At 44.8% G+C, this 16642-nt stretch overlaps 1 protein-coding gene across 5 annotated transcripts in view; it reads right to left on the minus strand.

Annotated features, from left to right (window-relative positions):
- MYO9A (myosin IXA) overlaps nt 1-16642 on the minus strand; it is a 169347-nt gene that overhangs the window by 87972 nt on the left and 64733 nt on the right. For 4 of the 5 annotated variants that reach the window (XM_027724137.2, XM_027724165.2, XM_039382862.1 and 1 more), the window contains exons 4-8: nt 13585-13647; nt 11885-11984; nt 9226-9282; nt 5846-5943; nt 3764-3890 (exon numbers count right to left, since the gene is read on the minus strand). In XM_027724137.2, the coding sequence (XP_027579938.2) occupies nt 3764-3890; nt 5846-5943; nt 9226-9282; nt 11885-11984; nt 13585-13647 (445 nt within the window). The remainder of the gene's footprint in view (nt 1-3763; nt 3891-5845; nt 5944-9225; nt 9283-11884; nt 11985-13584; nt 13648-16642) is intronic. The other variant, XM_027724157.2, reaches the window with a different exon arrangement.

Here is a 16642-nt window from a genome sequence, read left to right on the forward strand (position 1 = left end):
GGATATGAGGAAAAGGTTCTTCCCCCAGAGGGTGGTCGGGCACTGAACAGGCTCCCCAGGGCAGTGGTCACAGCACCAAGGCTGACAGAGCTCAAGGAGTGTTTGGACAACACTCTCAGGCACTGGGTGGGATCGTTGGGGTGTCTGTGCAGGACCAGGAGTTGGATTCAATGGTCCCTGTGGGTCCCTTCCAACAGAGGATATTCCACAATTCTATGAAGTTTTCTGAGTCAAGTTCTGGCTCAAAACATCTGATGAAGATGAAGATGTCCCTGCTCATTGCAGGGGTTTGGACCAGATGAACTTTGGAGGTCCCTTCCAACCCAAATCATTCCGTGATTCCACAAAACTCTGTCCAGAAAACGGATCCAGAAGAAAAAGCTGGATTCAAGCACTGTCTGCCTCATAATCCCCTCACCTCCCCAATTACTTTCCAAGATGTTTATCACATGAGGAGCAGGACGCTTGTGGGATCCCTCTGGGAAGCTGAAGACGATTTTTTAGTAGAAGAAGAACTTGAGCACATAAATCTCCCGTGGAGGCCAAACACAAATGGCCTCGATGCACAAGGAGATCTGGCAAAGTTAATTGAGGGCACTTGATAATTTATATTTACCTTTCTTTGCACCAGGGATGGCTACTAAACCTAGAAACTGAACATAAAACTGCTCCACTGAGCACAGACAGAACTTACCTCCTTCTCCAATGGAAATAATTTCCTCTATTAGTAAACATACAAGAATTAAAATGTTCTTGCTCTTCTAATGGCAAAAAAAAAGTCTCTCTTAAGCTCGACCAGATCATTTCTAAGAGATTGTTTTTGCTGATAAACCCACAAAGGAGCCTTTCCAAGATTTTCTCCCAGAAGTACAAAAGTTTTGCCCGGTTTTCCCCAACCCTCCAGGATTTCTGCAGAGATATTTGCAGCGCTTGCACAGGACCCCACGTCTGCTGGATCCATCAGGCAGCCTTGACATCACTCCCCGGCACGGCATTTCAGCAGAGTTTAAACAAAGGCCGTGAAAAACCTGCCAAAAGCATCACATAATCCACAGGCTATGTCTATTCCTGACAAAAAAATGGAATCAGGGGTTTACTGTAAATGAAACAATGATCTGCAGAGTCTGGCCAAAATCCTATATTGCAGTTTGCTGCTTCAACAAATGCTGGGCTGGATGGTTTAATAAAGCAAAAACATGTTGGATGGGGTGTTGGTATCTAAGAAAATGCAAATCCAGCACAGGTCATCATCTCCTCCCAGATTCCTTCAGAAAATCTCTGTATTGCTTCATTTTATAAGGACACAAATCCTATTACCCAAAGGGAAGATGGCTGTGCAGTGGTGGTGCATTAGCGGGTGCAGCAGGGAAACTCCCCCAGTCGTCCTTGGAGGTTCCAACACAAACCCAGCTCACAGAATTTGGGCCAAACTTCCCTTTGGAGAGGGAAAACACCTTAGTTTTGTCTAAATGTCTCATTTCAGCGAGGCTGTTGGTTCCCTTCCGGCACGTGAAGGCCAACACTCCATTGGAGCCGTGCTTGGCCAACCCAGCTCCTGCTCCTCTGAGCCCTTCCACCAAGTCCAGGTGGACTTTTTCCTTCTCTTTTCCGTGTCAAATCCTTGACTGAACAAATCCCATGAGCCTTTTGAGCATAAAAACCAACCCAAAACTTTTCCCAAAATAGGGAAGTATCGGATCACAGAAGAGGGGGTTTCTCCCACCACTTTGCTTTGCTCCAGACCGTCCCACCAGGCACCCGGTGGCTGCAGGAAAGGAAGTCCAACTCTTTGTCAGCTCATATTACTTCCATTCTGTGATGATTTTCCAGTCTTAGCGAGCAATGCCAAGACCTAGGGAGGGGATTAACAACTTTTTCAAGCCAATTCATAAGTTTTAGTAACAATGGGAAAAGCAAAAGTGTTCTCTGCGCAGTGACCACAAAAAAAAAAAAAAGTAATAAAAGTAATTGTCCAAATGAGACAAAGTACAAAGTGTCAAATGTTTCAACCAGTATTTTTGGTGTCTGGCTGAGAAGAATTCACTACACTGAATGTGGAGAGTTGTAAGCAGCCAGCTCCTGAGTAAAGTGGGATGGATGATCTTTGTAATGGTGTTTCATCTCTTTGAACTCTTTGGTTCTCCCTTTTGGTCAAATCTGAATAAGCAATGACAGCTTTTCAGATCTGAAAAAAACCTGCCATTTCAGAAAAGAAATCAATTCAGAAAATGGGATTATTTCCTTGATTTCAGTGGGTCTGTTGAAAAGTTTACACTTGGAGGCAGCCAGAATCTCCAGTACCAGGGATAAATTACCATATAATGCAAATTTAAGGACAAGCAACACTACTTCCCCAAATCCAGCCATGTATTTCACCAGATCACCCCCAAGATCTGCACTGCCCTGATTAATTAACAAGCATTTTACGTTCTGTGTGGCCATTTAACTTGCAAAGGGATCATCAAAATGAACAGAAATCCATCACTTTGCTCAGCTACACCAGAATCTAGTAGTGTTTGGGTTTTTTTTCAAAATGATGAAAAATATTAATTAATTAATTTATTTTTCCATGTTGTTGACACTACCTGGTTCCAGACCATGGCATCAAGCCACCCTTGGATTTATGTGGCTCATCTGATGCATCATTTCACGTGTTCACGAGTAAAGAACACGCCGGTACCTCACAGGGTGGAGATGTTGCAGAAGAGTTTGTTTGCAAAGTCAGGGCAAAGACCCAAAGCCTGGAATGGAACTCTTTCAGATCTCTAAGTCACCCACTTATCCAAAGCTTTTTTAAAAAACAATTACTTAACTCACTTGGCCATTTTTACAGGGTAAAATCAACAACATTCTCCTCCCAACTTATATTTTCCTTCTGTTTATTTCTGGCATCTCTAAGGCCAAGACACAAAGAGCATCCAGTTGCTCATCCCCAGACTTTACAGAAGCTTCCCCTCCCTAAATTTAAGGCATTAATGAAGTGCTACGAAAATCCCTGACGACCAATTCCCAAGTTCTTTAGGTCAGGAGACAACACAATTATTTAATGGAAGGAATGGGCAGAGCATCAGGTGTCCACAAAATGAGGAGTCACCTTCAGATGCTTCTCATAAAATCAGTAAAAATTAACCTTCCAGACCATCCAGGGAGTACAAAAGGATAAAGAGAACTGTTGTTATAACCAACTACAAGAGTAACATCTCAGTTACAAGTGGTTTAAAGCACTTCAAGAGAAGTGAGAGCAAGGAGAGCTTTTGGCCACCTCTGCCCACGTCAGGAGGGGCTGAATCCCAGAATATGCTGAGTTGGAAGGGACACACAAGGATCATTGAGTCCAACTCTTACCCCTGCAAAGGACCATCCCCAGGAGTCACACCATGTGCCTGAGAGTTGAGTCTTACATGGTCTTACAACAGCTCCAGCTTCTCAGACAGGTTTGAAGCAGACCTGAGGAGCATCAGGGCACTTGGATGGTTGGTCACTGATGGAACTGCTGTGTTGAAACCCAGACCTGCTTTGCAATCTTTCCTATTTAACCCCACAAACAGGATTTTCAGTCAATGAAACCCAAAGTTGAAGAGTAGGGGCAAAAAACCTGCGGTAAAAACCTCATCAAAATCTCTTTCTAACTTTCCACTGGCAAACACGAACAAGAGGTAACACAGGAGAACTTACTCTGCAGGGAAACGGGAAATAAATTCTGGTATAAACCAGAAGTGGCTCATCAGGTGGGAACACACCAGGAGGAAAAGCCAAGCCTTACCTCCAGCAGCTCTGACACAACAGGAAGGATTTCAGGGTTACAAATATCAATGGAGTCATCCCTGTAGGTCTTCTTTTTGTAGCGGATGTTCCCCAGGTGCAGGATCGCCGACAGGAGAGAGAAAATCCTACAGGAAACACAGAGAATTCATTTGCACTCAGCTGTTTTTTTCATAAAGCAAATTAAAAAAATCTCCAAGGGCCATCTTCCTATTTGGCTCCTTCCTCTAATTTTCAATCCGAAGTGTCCAACTCAACTCATGTCAAAAAGGTTTTCACTCAGTCAAGTACCAAACTTGCACTGCTGAGGCTTCCTTGAAAATCACTGAACACGTCAAAGCCGTGGTTACAAAATGACCCCCACATTGTAAGAAAAACAGAGATCCTCGAGTGATCTTAATATTCAGATGAAATATATATCATGCAATTGCCTAAATGAAGGGGGAGAGTGGGCTTGGCCAGGCAGGAGACCCTCCTTAGTCCCCTGGCACACATTTGTCCTTCTCCCATCTAGGCCGATGTAGGAAGCCTACACAAAAAAGGCAAAAATAACAGGCTTTTATAATATATAAGCAACTGAGACAGAGAAAAGTAAATTTATCCAACCAATTTTCCAGTTTGGGGGGCAATTTGGTCATTTTTAAGTTATATCCACCTCCAGAAAAATAGGAATATCCTGAGTTCAAAGGGACACGAAAGGATCATGGAGTCCAACTTCTGAGTCATGGTTGACTTCAGCTATAAACCCTGTCTGTCCCTATTCCTACCCTCTCTGGGGACTTAAAAATGACTAACCCAAATGTGATTCCCAGCCACGCCACCAGCTTGGACAACACCTCTCCAAGCCAGTCCTTCCTTCTCTCCAGACCAGAGGTACTGATTCCTTATCGCAAATTACAGGAGTGCAATTATCAAAATTTCTCTGTTTCCACAGAGGTGAAACCCTGTGCTTTGGTATAAAAAAAGCTACTTATAAAAGTATAGTAATATTTAAACTGTCCTTTCTAAGCTCAGCTGATGGTGGTTCCTTACTAGTGTTACAGTTGTACAACCCTGAGCAAAATAAATTTGCTGGTATAGTGAAGAACTGGCTTTATTTTTGACAAGTAAAATTCGCCAGGAGAAACAGAAGGAAAAATCATTGCACAGTAAATCAAAAGTGTGAATTTACTGTGCCATCCAACAGTCCTCACACAGAGTGATTGCTTTACTCTGGCAATTAAACCCCCTCACTGCACCCTCAACAAACCTTGTCGCTGAAACCTGATAAAAGAAGCTGCTCACACTGGAAGTTTGTATTCCTGGGTTTATCCATGTGTGTGGGACAGATAGAGAAAAGGCAGTTTTAATTTCAGAATTGATTTGTTACAAGTGGGGGATACAGGATGAGCTGCTGAAAATTGTCGGTTGGGTGAAAATGTCTTTGTGGCAATTTTTTTATGTCAAATTTATCCCAACCTACTCAACATGAGAGGAATTATCTTGTGGGTTTGGTTGAAGATGACTCTCATAGAAATCCTTGCAGTTGGTGGAAGGTGCTGTACTGCAATCTAAGTAAAAAGTCCAGTTTTCCAACCAGCACTTCCAGTGAATTTAGGGGGGAAAATGAGTGTACAGAGCTGCAACTGCATGCAAAGGGTTAAGTTTGAGGAGTGATAATCAGGATTTCTGATTAAACTAGGATCTGGATTCATGACATGCAGAGTAAGCCATGACTATTCATGAAGAGTTGAAAAATACTTGAAGATGTCAAGTTCTGCCAACGCTCCATTTGCATGAGGAGAATCGTTAACTACAGTAACGATCACGGGATCACAGAATCACGGAACGGTTTGGATTGGAAGGGACCTTAAACTCAACTCATTCCACCCCCTGTCATGGGCAGGGACACCTTCCACTAGCCCAGGTTGCTCCAAGCCCCGTCCAGCCTGCCCTTGGACACTTGCAGGGATGGGGCAGCCACAGTTTCTCTGGAGAACATCGTTCCAGTGACTCACAGCTCCTTCCCAAGGGTCACGTTCACTCAAGTCAGGCCATTATGGAGGGGGGTGACCTCAACTAATATTATGGAAAATGAACTCACTGTCTGCGTGTCTTCGGCAGGAATCCCACCATCTCCATGGCCAGCTGTAACCGCTCAAAGTCGTGCTTCAAGTCCTCCCCTTCCACGGAGAAGCAATCCTGGAAATTCCAACACAGGGAGTGAGCACCAGGAGAAATTCACTCAGGGCACGGCCAGGTGGCCAAGTCAGCACTCCAGAAACATCCCTGTGTGATCTCCAAGCCTTTGATCAGCAACATTTCCAAGCTGGGACTGGAAGAATTACATTTGGGGCTAATTTTTCCTGGAGAGACATCCTTATTTCCCAGCTTTAACCTCTAACACAAGACGAGTCGCTCGGCAGTTTGGGACAACTCACACACAAAAGGGCTGTGAATTAACAACTAGGTGAAATTTGTTTCCCATTTACAGGCAGTTTCTTCCACAAGAAGTCCTGCTCCATTAAAAATTCCTATAACTAAAGAGGAAAAATTCAGTTTAGAAAAAAATCCACATAATTTCATGTCACTTATCAGTGAATTAAACCCTGCGTGGGAAAGCTTTAAATATGTTTTTCACTAACTTTATTCTAATTCCAGGGAAGTTATCTAAAAATGCAGGCATTGGGAGAATTTGAAATCCAAGATATTTTATACTTCTTGGAGGCTCCTCATGTGTCTGAACAGTTTAGTTGTTTCAGATAATGCCCGGAATATTTTACTAACACTTATATAGAGACTTTCTGCAAGTTAATCCAGGGATAAATAAATTCTATAAAAACTCCAGAAATTCTAAAAAATTCTATTAAAAATCTACTAAAATAATAAAAATAAAAATTTTAGCTTTCAATTAATTAAACACCTGAATCTGCACATTTTATTTTGATCCTTTTCCTGTAAATCACATATATCACCCAAGCAAAAATTTGCACAAATAATTTGGAAATTCTGGAATAAACAGGTTATGTGAACACTTGGGAAGACACTTGGACTCACTTATAGCCCAGAAAATAAACCATAAATATGGAATATAGAGAATGAGGTTATTTTATGGTAGCAGCTCTGTGTCTTGCAGCATATAAAACCTCACAACTGTATCAGCATCATTACAGCCAGAGCTACCATTTAAGGAGGAAATCTTTATTTAAAATCTTTATTTATATTGGGTTTGTATTTAAATAATAATATTATTACATATTATGTTATTTACATTTTTAAAATATTTATTACAAAAGAGGAGATTCCCCCACAACTGCGCCGTCCCCTCAACTAAAAGCCAGAGAAGAGCAACTGGACAAGAAAATCGACAATTTGGAATCAATTGTCCCCAGGGACAAGTTAATGCTCCACGGATAAAGGGAATTTGGAGCTGTTGAACAGGAAAACCACTTAAAGCCACGCACAGGGGCTGAAATTTAAGGAGAAAAGAACATGCCTGAGTTAGGAAATACTCCTCAGAAAAGGGACTTTTTCACCTCTTATTAGGAGAAGGTTGAAAATTCCCATTTTTAAGAGCTGTGTGTGTCCGAAGGAACACAAAGACCCCCACACTGTGGAGCATCACCAACGTGGTTATTGACACCACAAAACCTCGGGAGAGGGAGTTGTCCCTCCTGAACTCCAACCTTGGCTTCCTCAGCACCTGCACTGTTGCTGAGGACAACTTGGGGGTGTTTCCACCCCCGTTCTGGTGGCACCTGGGGTGGGCAGGACAACGACAAACCCACAAACTCTGCAAATCAGGCCTTTTGAAAGCGCTTTATAAAGACACCGAGGGGTGCTTCTGGTGGCACTGCACATCCCAGGAGCCGTTTCCATTCGCTGGCACCGCTCCTCCAAAATGAAGTCACGAGTCCACAGCAAATCCCAGGGACGGCTCAGAAGTGGCACAATCTCCGCCGAAGGCAACTTAATTAATGATTTACATAACAATTGCCCGACTCATTAATCCGCATGGAAAGGCTTTTAGCAAATTCTCTCCCTAAAAGCGGATGCTCTCCGCAGCGCTCCGGCCCAGCACCGCTTCCTGATGGATGGGAAGGGGATGATAATTACAGACAAGAGGAGGTTCCTTGAGATTCGAGCAGACAAGTCCATCCCCACAGACCAAATATCCTGTCAGAGCAAATAGGTTCCCAGTACAAGGGGGTCCCCCTGCTTCCCATCGTCACATCGAAGCAATCCATGGATTTCCATGGAAAGTTTAAAGAGGATAAAATAGAGTGGCTTTATAAACCATCCGCCTGCAGCGGGCTGAATCCATGGAGGTGGGGAGAGGTCTGGGGTAGGCTTGAGAATGACTCATCAGCTGAAGCAAAGATGTTATTTCCTAGGAATATCAGAGCAAATGATCCCAAATAAAACGATCCTAAACAGCTAAACAGTCAAATTGTAACAACATGTGGGTTTGGGGTTGTTTCAATCGTAATTCCTCCAGGAAATTGTCCCAACCCATTCCTAAAGCAACCACGGGCTTTGCAACTTATAAAGTGCATATAGAACAGCATCTACTCAGCACTCCCTGCTCCTGCAGGACCCCCAAGGATGCTGACGGATTAAGGATGCCAATCCAATATCCCATATTTTTAATATTGGGAGGGTTAGATCCCCTTTCCCTCCCCCTCCACTAAGGATTTTGCAAGGAAATCTTGGCTGTTAAGACACTTATTTAGCCCAGGTGAAGCCCAGCTCTTTCACAGATCACCCCTTACTCTTCCAGATGCATCAGCAAGAGCTTGGCAACCATCAAGCACACGACAAAATGAGCAGGAACCACAGGCAGCTGATCCCAAACATGCTCCCACATGCAGGACAGAGCCCAGGGAGCACCACAGGCCACACAGACTCCAAAGCACATCACCAGCTGAAGGGGGAGAAGCTTCCCCATTGCCCTTTTTGGGGTGATCCATGTGGAAAGGATGATTGAGTCAGCAGAAGTATCTCAGGAGAACAAATTGTTTTGCACTCTGAACAATATCAGGATTTGATTTTCTCACAGATGGTTGGGGGGTGGGTTTGGTTTGTTTTTTTCCCCTGGAAGCTGGAGAGCGGATACACCACTACAACCAGCACGAAGTGATGCTTCTCCTGGGGCAGCAAGAGGCTGATCTGCTGTTTTGTCAGAAAGGAATTTCAATTTTCACATTGCTGCCACGTCACAGTTCCCATAAATCATCCCGTCTTATTATCAAGAAGGAATAAAACCCCCTTAGTCCATAAAACTAAGATGACTGTGAAGAGCTGACCATCCCCAACTGCTGAAGCAGCTTTCCAGATGGAAGGAACCCAAAAAGGGCGACGGAGAAAACCAACTGGACCATCACAAGCAACAGCACTGCAGGGGCAGAGGGGAGTTAATGGGTTAAGCTCAGTTTGGCTTTGCTCCCCCAGGGAGAGCAGCAACACGCGGGTTCTGGTACTGACCGGCTCAGAGTCATAGCAATAATCATCCCAGCTCTGGCTGAGGGGTTTCTTTGTCATCTGAAAGCAAGGCAGAGCGGGTTAAGTAGTGCCCAGACCCCAAATAACCCCCACTACCTGCTCCCTGAGCAGGGCAGCGACGGCGGCTCTCCGAGGACAAGAATCGTTTCATTGTTGCTTCCTCGGACTTTTTTCAGGTAAGATTTATAATCCTTTTTCATTCCTGGTGCTGATTCCTTCTCACAGTGTTGCCCTCTCACACAAGAAGGTCAATGGGTTTGAAAACCTTTTCTTTTTCTCCAGAGTTGAAGAAACCTTTGCTTTACCTGAAGCGCTTTCCACTGATGGAAAAATCCCACTGAAAAGCAGATTTGGTTGGTTTCTACTCTCAACCTCTGCTCCAGGCACATGTAAGTGCTGCAAAAGCGAGATTCTTCCAGGAACATTCCAAAGCTTTTTAGGAATTTGTGTCTTTTTCCAATCAGACAGAGGTGGAGCTAAGAGAAGTCAAGGCACACCGGTGACCAGTCCCAGGAGGGAGAGAAACTTGGCCCCAGAGCTCCTGAGGAGCTGAAAACAAGGATCTAAACCTGCAAATCATTAATTTAGAAACTGATAAAGGTGAATAATCAGCACAGAAAATACTCAGTGAGTTGCAGAGTACACAGAGGTGGGTACACCTGCCATTAGGGTGGGAGGTGGAGAACTCACCCAAACTCAGGCGATGGTTAAAGTCAACTTGTGTCTAAAAAACTCTTTAAATCTTTATTTCCAACCTGCTCCCTGCACTTACAGCCCAGCAGCCTGATGAGCAGCAGAGTCTGGTGCAATCCCTGACTGGGTTACTTGTGATCTGCAATGCAAAGTGCACGTTGTGTCAGAACACACCCGGAGGAACCGGGAGCAGACCAAGAGTCCTGACTCAAGGCCTGAGTCACCCCTGGACTTGAGGGGTTCAATGTGATGGCTTCTCAACATTAATATTTATTTTTCAGTCAAACATTTCATTTCCTGGTTATTTTCCCTTTTAAAAGGCAGGGACTTCTCCAGGACACATTTAAGAAGTGACTGGATATGCTCGAGGCTCATTTTCTAATTTCCCCCCGATATGATTCCCAAATTTCTTTTTCCATTTCTCCACTACCTCTTTCGCCTTTGCTCTCCTTATTTTCCTTTTCCCCTTTGCCTGTAGGGCAGGGGAAAGTTGCTCCTGCACTGTCAGATGGTCTGGATGTGAAACCATGCCCTGCCCACATCTGAAGGCACCATTTTCCCACAGTCCTCAGCGGTAAATGGTCTTCTCACTCTAATTATTAAAAAAAAAACCCTGAAAAACTAAAAACTCAGACTGTCACCGTGTCCAGGGAAGTCCAGACTCCACTGCCCTCCTCCACTGGAGGTACCTCAGCATCCTTCCCCAGCCTACTTGTCCCACCAAACCTTCATTTAGATTAAAAGAAACATTTCACCGTAATTTAGAACATTTCCCTGCTTCCACATACCACATGCCATTAGATTTCTGATTTTACTTTCAATATTAACACCCTTAAATTGCTATTAAAAAAAAAAGGGGGGGCTGTAATTAAAAGCAATGTTTTCCACTAACACCAAATGACTGGATGGCCCAACAAAGCCTGGGAATGTGCCAAAACATTCCATCTTGGCACGTTCCTGCTGCAAAATCGCAGCACAGATGGTGCTGGAGACCACACCACGTTCTCCAACGTGCCTGAGGCTCCAAGATGCAGCAAAGAGCCTGCAGCTCTTGGTGTGCTCCCTCTTTGGGCAGATTTCCCAATCCTGCCGCTCCAGGGTGGGAGTTGTTAATGGGACAGTGGATTTTGGCATCGATCTTTAAAAAGATCTTTAAGAAGCCCCTGGTAATTGAGACTATTCCAGAGTGAAATTATACCTCTAGAAAGACTAAAGGCCATTTGGGCTGAGCTGTGGGTCCAAGTTTCTCTCCAGCTTATGGGTCAAATCACTCCTCATTGTTCCTCATGTTTCAGTGCCAAGAAAATTGTAATCAGTTAAAATCAGTGGATGACTTAACTCCTCCCCCACATATTCCTCCTCCTTTTTTCTCTCTGAAGTCCCTATCCACAAGCACCAGTGGACAACTGCTTAAATACCTGAAGTCAATCAGTTTATTATAAAGTTATTATCATATAAGCTGAGTTTACTTGGTTGTTGGTAACACCTCATTCACTCTTAATTCCCCGATTTTCAATGGTTGCTGTGGTTTGATTTCTATTAATTGTTAAATTCAAAGCCAGCCAGGAAGCTACAGGATTAGAACTACCTCATGCAAGGTGTTATATCCAAGTGTCCCACATTTCCCCCTTTTCTCCTGCTCAGCAGACAGATGTTAATGAGGAAACAACATTCACACAGATAACAGAGAAATTATTACTGTTCTTCCCTCCAGCAATTAAAACCTCAATATATTTAACATATCCCAGGGAGGGAAAACACTGATTATTTTCCCCACACTACCAGGTGTTCACATTGCCAAGGAGGAATTATTTCCAGTGATGGGAGACTTCCTGTAAAGCATTAGGAAACCCCATTTTTACTACTCCACCTCTTTTCTTTATTAGCATTAAATGTCAGCAGCAGAAAAGGCAAGGCCCTGTATCGTATTCCTGTATAGAATTCCCACCTGGTTGAGGTAATGATATTCCTCTGGCTGCTTCAGGTGAAATGCTGATCTCTCCTCCTCGCTTGCTCCTGCCAGGAGGTAATAAAATACATGGTAGTTCCTGGGGACAAAGAGGAAAAAAAACCAACATGTTAGACCTGAAAATAAGCAGCAACACCAAGCAGGGAGGGCATGGAAAGCTCAGAACCTGAGTTTTCAGCTTCCAGCCTCAGAGCTGACACCCTCTGGAGATGGTCTGTACCCACCGTGTGGGGATGGAAAGGGTTCCATGAAGTCATGGAGAATGAGATGCCTCCTTTCCATCCAAGGGCATCCACTGCACTAGAATCTGCTTAAAGAATTCCTAGCTGGGATTATCACGTTTTCCTTCAGAACCATGTGTTGTTGTATTTGACAGAATCCCAGGATCACTGAAGTTGGAAAAGACCTCCGAGGTCACTGAGTCCACCCTGTGCCACGTCCAGTCATTCCTTGGACACCTCCAGGGCTGAGGACTCCACCACCTTCCTGGGCAGCCCCTTCCAATGCCTGACCACCCTTTCCAGGAAGAAATTCCTCCTGATGTCCAACCTGAACCTCCCCTGGCACAGCCTGAGGCCGTTTCTTCTCGTCCTGTCCCTTGTTCCCTGGGAGCAGAGCACCACCCCCACCTGGCTCCATCCTCCTTTAGAGAATCCCAACAGATTTCCTTGCAGTGCAGGAATTACTGTTTTTAAAGACCTTATTACCATTAAAAAGGTAACAACTCTGCAGTTGCATTTCAATAAGACACAACTGAAAAATCTTCAATTATTACAGCTGCTCAAACACTCCCAATACTTGAATATTCCTGATGCTAAACCCACCCCAGGGACACTCAGCTGTTCTGCTTCCAGACAACCCCACCACAGATTAACACTATTTCTTTCTAAAATTAAAACTTTGCTTTCATGTTGGATGTTTTCCAAGAGGATCCGAGTTTAATCATCTTGCAACACCCAAGAGGACATTTGTCAGGGCTGAAGATGCTCTTTAACTCCCAGATCAGCCCTGGAGCATTCCAGAAAACTTCTCACACATCTGTCTCCAGGGGGAAACACAGACAGAAGTGCCAAGAGTTGAAAGGCAACAAGAAGGAGAAAAATTATTTAAAATTGGAGTATTAATTACTGAGAGAGGAGAGGAATATCCAACAAATAATATGTTGCAATTAGGAAAGAACAATTCACATCAATTCTATATAATTTTGGCTTTTTCTAGAGGCCCCTCTGAAGGCTCTGTGAAACAGAACTAAAACAGCATCTTCCCCCACCCCCAAATTAGATATTAAACAGCTCACAAATTGCCCAAGAAAACACATGGGATGTAACAGCCCATCTGACACGAATCAGAAAGACAGTGAAAATAGAAACAAAATCTGACAACATTCTGGTGGAAGGTTCTCTGCCCACAGCAGGAACAAGATGGTCTTTATGATCCCTTCCCACCCAACCCATTCCCTGATAAATCAAAGGCTGTTGATAAAATAATGGAGTTTACTTTCTCCGGGTGGCACATTTCTCCCTAAACAACAAAACATAAACACAGAGACAGAAGATGCATCATTTCTCTGTGCAGCACAGGGTCAGGAGCGTGGAAATCCTGCTCAAGCAGGGGTTTAAGGTATCTGTGCCACAGACAGGAGTCAAACCCATCCCTGTAGGCAAAATAGAGGCACCTACCGCTCGTTGTGCTCCTGGTAGACCAGGCGGGACTTCTCCAGGAGGTATTTTTCCACATAAGCTCTGCAAGGAACAAACAAAACCGTTATCCCTCCACCCAATACTCGACTTAAACGAAGGCAGCTTCACCAGGGCTGTTGAGCCTCGGTACCCACACAAAGAACTTCCAGCCTTGCTTCACTTAGTTATATAAATTTCTTCCTCGGCAGAACAAGCCCAATATTATGTTTGGCTTTTGAGGTTTTTTTGGTTTGATACGAAGCCAACACTAACTTGGATCTGAAAAACATGAGCTCAGATGCATCAGCCTCCGGGCAGGGAGAAATGTTGACGGCAAGGAAAGAGCTCCGATCCCTGTTCCATCCCAGCCCAGCTGCTCACAGCCCAGGAGTCGTGCACACGAGGAATATCTGCCTGCAAAACTCTGCAAGAGGTGACTTAGCTGCGTTGCCATTCCCTCGTCCAGGAGAGCCACTTCCCAACAAAAATTCAAGTTCTAAACTCATGGCTGCAGTCAAACAAAATAAACAATTGGGAAAGCTCCTTACTGCAGTTTACATTTTCTCCTGAGAGCCTCCCCAACGAACACGTTCGATTTAAATATTAAACCCTTCGTTCAAGCCTGGCGAGTTAAGCCAAGCCTCCCCAGGTTTTTTTCTTCCAAACAACCCTAACCAGTAATGACAGGCATTTAGAACCCCAAGCTCTAAGTGGCACTTTGATGATGGAGCTGTGTTTTTCCAGCTACAGATGCCCAGTGACGTGGCACCAACAGTAAAGGCCACGTAGGAACCGGGAAACCCAAGGAGTCTTGGGATGGTTGGACAAGGAGCTGCCTCTACACTCGCTGCCCCAACATAAATGGGGCAGCCAGACCTATTTATTACTCACATCAAAATAATTGGCCCTTCCTTCCACTAAAAAATAAAATAGAAATCATTGGGATGTGCTGCAGAGGTTCTGTGAAAATTCTTATGGTAACTTTTGGGAAAGGCCACCGGAAGCGGCAGATCCAAATCCCCATGGGATGGCCTTGCTGGACAGGAGGAGCAAAGACAGATAGACAGCAGAGCTGTGTTATTCCTCTGGCTGAAAGGTTTATTCCTGTGGGGATGTCATGGTTTGAGATAGCCCCAACATCTAATTCCCTAGCTCCATTCCCCCCTCCCACATCTCAACCTAATGTGAGATGGGTTTTTCCAGACAAAACACACCAGACTCCAAAGTGGGGAAAGGGAATATATTACAATGACTGTACAAATAAATACCATATCACATTATACACATGATCACAAACTATCTCTACCATGACATATGTATTTACAATGGATCAGATCTCTTCTCCCCTCCAAATAAAAGTCCAGGAGGGAAAGAAGGACAGATCCCTTCCAGTCTCTAAACAGCAGCATCTTCTGAGGCAGCAGGTTGCTTCTTCTCATCTCATGCAGCAGCTGATAGCTGGATTTCTGCCAGCATCCACAAGGGAGGTATCCAAGCCTCTCTCTTGGCCCCATCGCCTCACAACCGAGGGGTCTTCCGTGGACTTCGTAACCCCAGACAAGGTCGTTTCACCACGTCATATCACGAAGACACAGGGGGGTCTTCGTGACGGTCTGGTATCTCTTGCAGAGCCTCTGTGCCCTGTCTCTCAGGCTGCCACCGTGGCAGCAGTGCAAGGGGGGGGAAGCCAAGGTCAACTCCCCCTGCATTCCTCTCGGAGCTCTCTAGCTCCTTTCTACAGTGCATGTCGCACTTCAAGGCTCTGTCAAGTAAGAGTCCATCATCTTCCTCCTTCCAGGAGGTCTCAAAGGAGTTTTGGGGATCTGGTATCAGTCTTACCCCCAAGAACTCTGTAGCTCTCAGCTGCTGGCTCTCCTTTCCTCGGCTCTCCTTCCAGGAGTCTCCTCTGCAGTGCTGCATGTTGTTTCTGCTGCTTCTTCAGTTCAGGTTCTTATCTCTGGCTCTCTGCCACCGTTTCTCTGGTCAGTGTCGGCTGCTGCTCTGTGCCCATGGAGAAAACATCTCCCGGCATACTACAGGCACCTAGCCCAGCTTTATGCTGTTCCAGGTCCCTGCAGCCCCCAGCCAGGGGCTGGGAGGGGGCCAGAGGCCCCAAGGGGCTCAGAGCCCCTTCCTCGTGGCTCTACAACATGGCCACCTCTCCTACAACCACCAACTACAACTCTTCTTTTCCGGTCTGGTTGTGGTATGTTTACATTTCTGCAGGAGCGCCCATTGGGCAGAACTTCAAAACTTCCAGGGGTTTCCACCCCTTGGGGTCTACCACTTCTCTTAGTCTCTGGGGAAAACAAGGTTCAAACCACTACAACACTCCACCCCTCGCTCCTGCGAAATGTCAACATATCACAACAACCGGAAAAAAAACTCTAATCAACATTCAATCTTCAATAAACTAAAATATAATCAAAATCTCTCTACTACATATCAACATAGCATTATCACAAACTTAACTCTACTCTTAATACTTAACTTACATTACTATAGGCTTACTTACTCTACAATGGTACAGTCTGTGTTTTGTCTGGAAAACTCTTTCTGTTACCACAAGCATCATGGCTCTTATCTCTCTCTCTCGATGGTTTGCAACCATCCTCTGCTACCATTTATGTCATGGTTTGAGATAGCCCCAACATCTAATTCCCTAGCTCCATTCCCCCCTCCCACATCTCAACCTAATGTGAGATGGGTTTTTCCAGACAAAACACACCAGACTCCAAAGTGGGGAAAGGGAATATATTACAATGACTGTACAAATAAATACCATATCACATTATACACATGATCACAAACTATCTCTACCATGACATATGTATTTACAATAGATCAGATCTCTTCTCCCCTCCAAATAAAAGTCCAGGAGGGAAAGAAGGACAGATCCCTTCCAGTCTCTGAACAGCAGCATCTTCTGAGGCAGCAGGTTTTCTTCTTCTCATGCATGCAGCAGCTGATAGCTGGCTTTCTGCCAGCACTCCACGAGGGAGGTATCCAAGCTCCCCCGGCCCCATCGCCTCACAACCGAGGGGTCTTCCGTGGACTT

This window comes from Pipra filicauda, unplaced genomic scaffold (genome assembly GCF_003945595.2).
Source record: "Pipra filicauda isolate LSUMZ 115617 unplaced genomic scaffold, ASM394559v2 scaffold287_size946512_pilon, whole genome shotgun sequence".
Lineage (NCBI taxonomy): Eukaryota > Metazoa > Chordata > Aves > Passeriformes > Pipridae > Pipra > Pipra filicauda.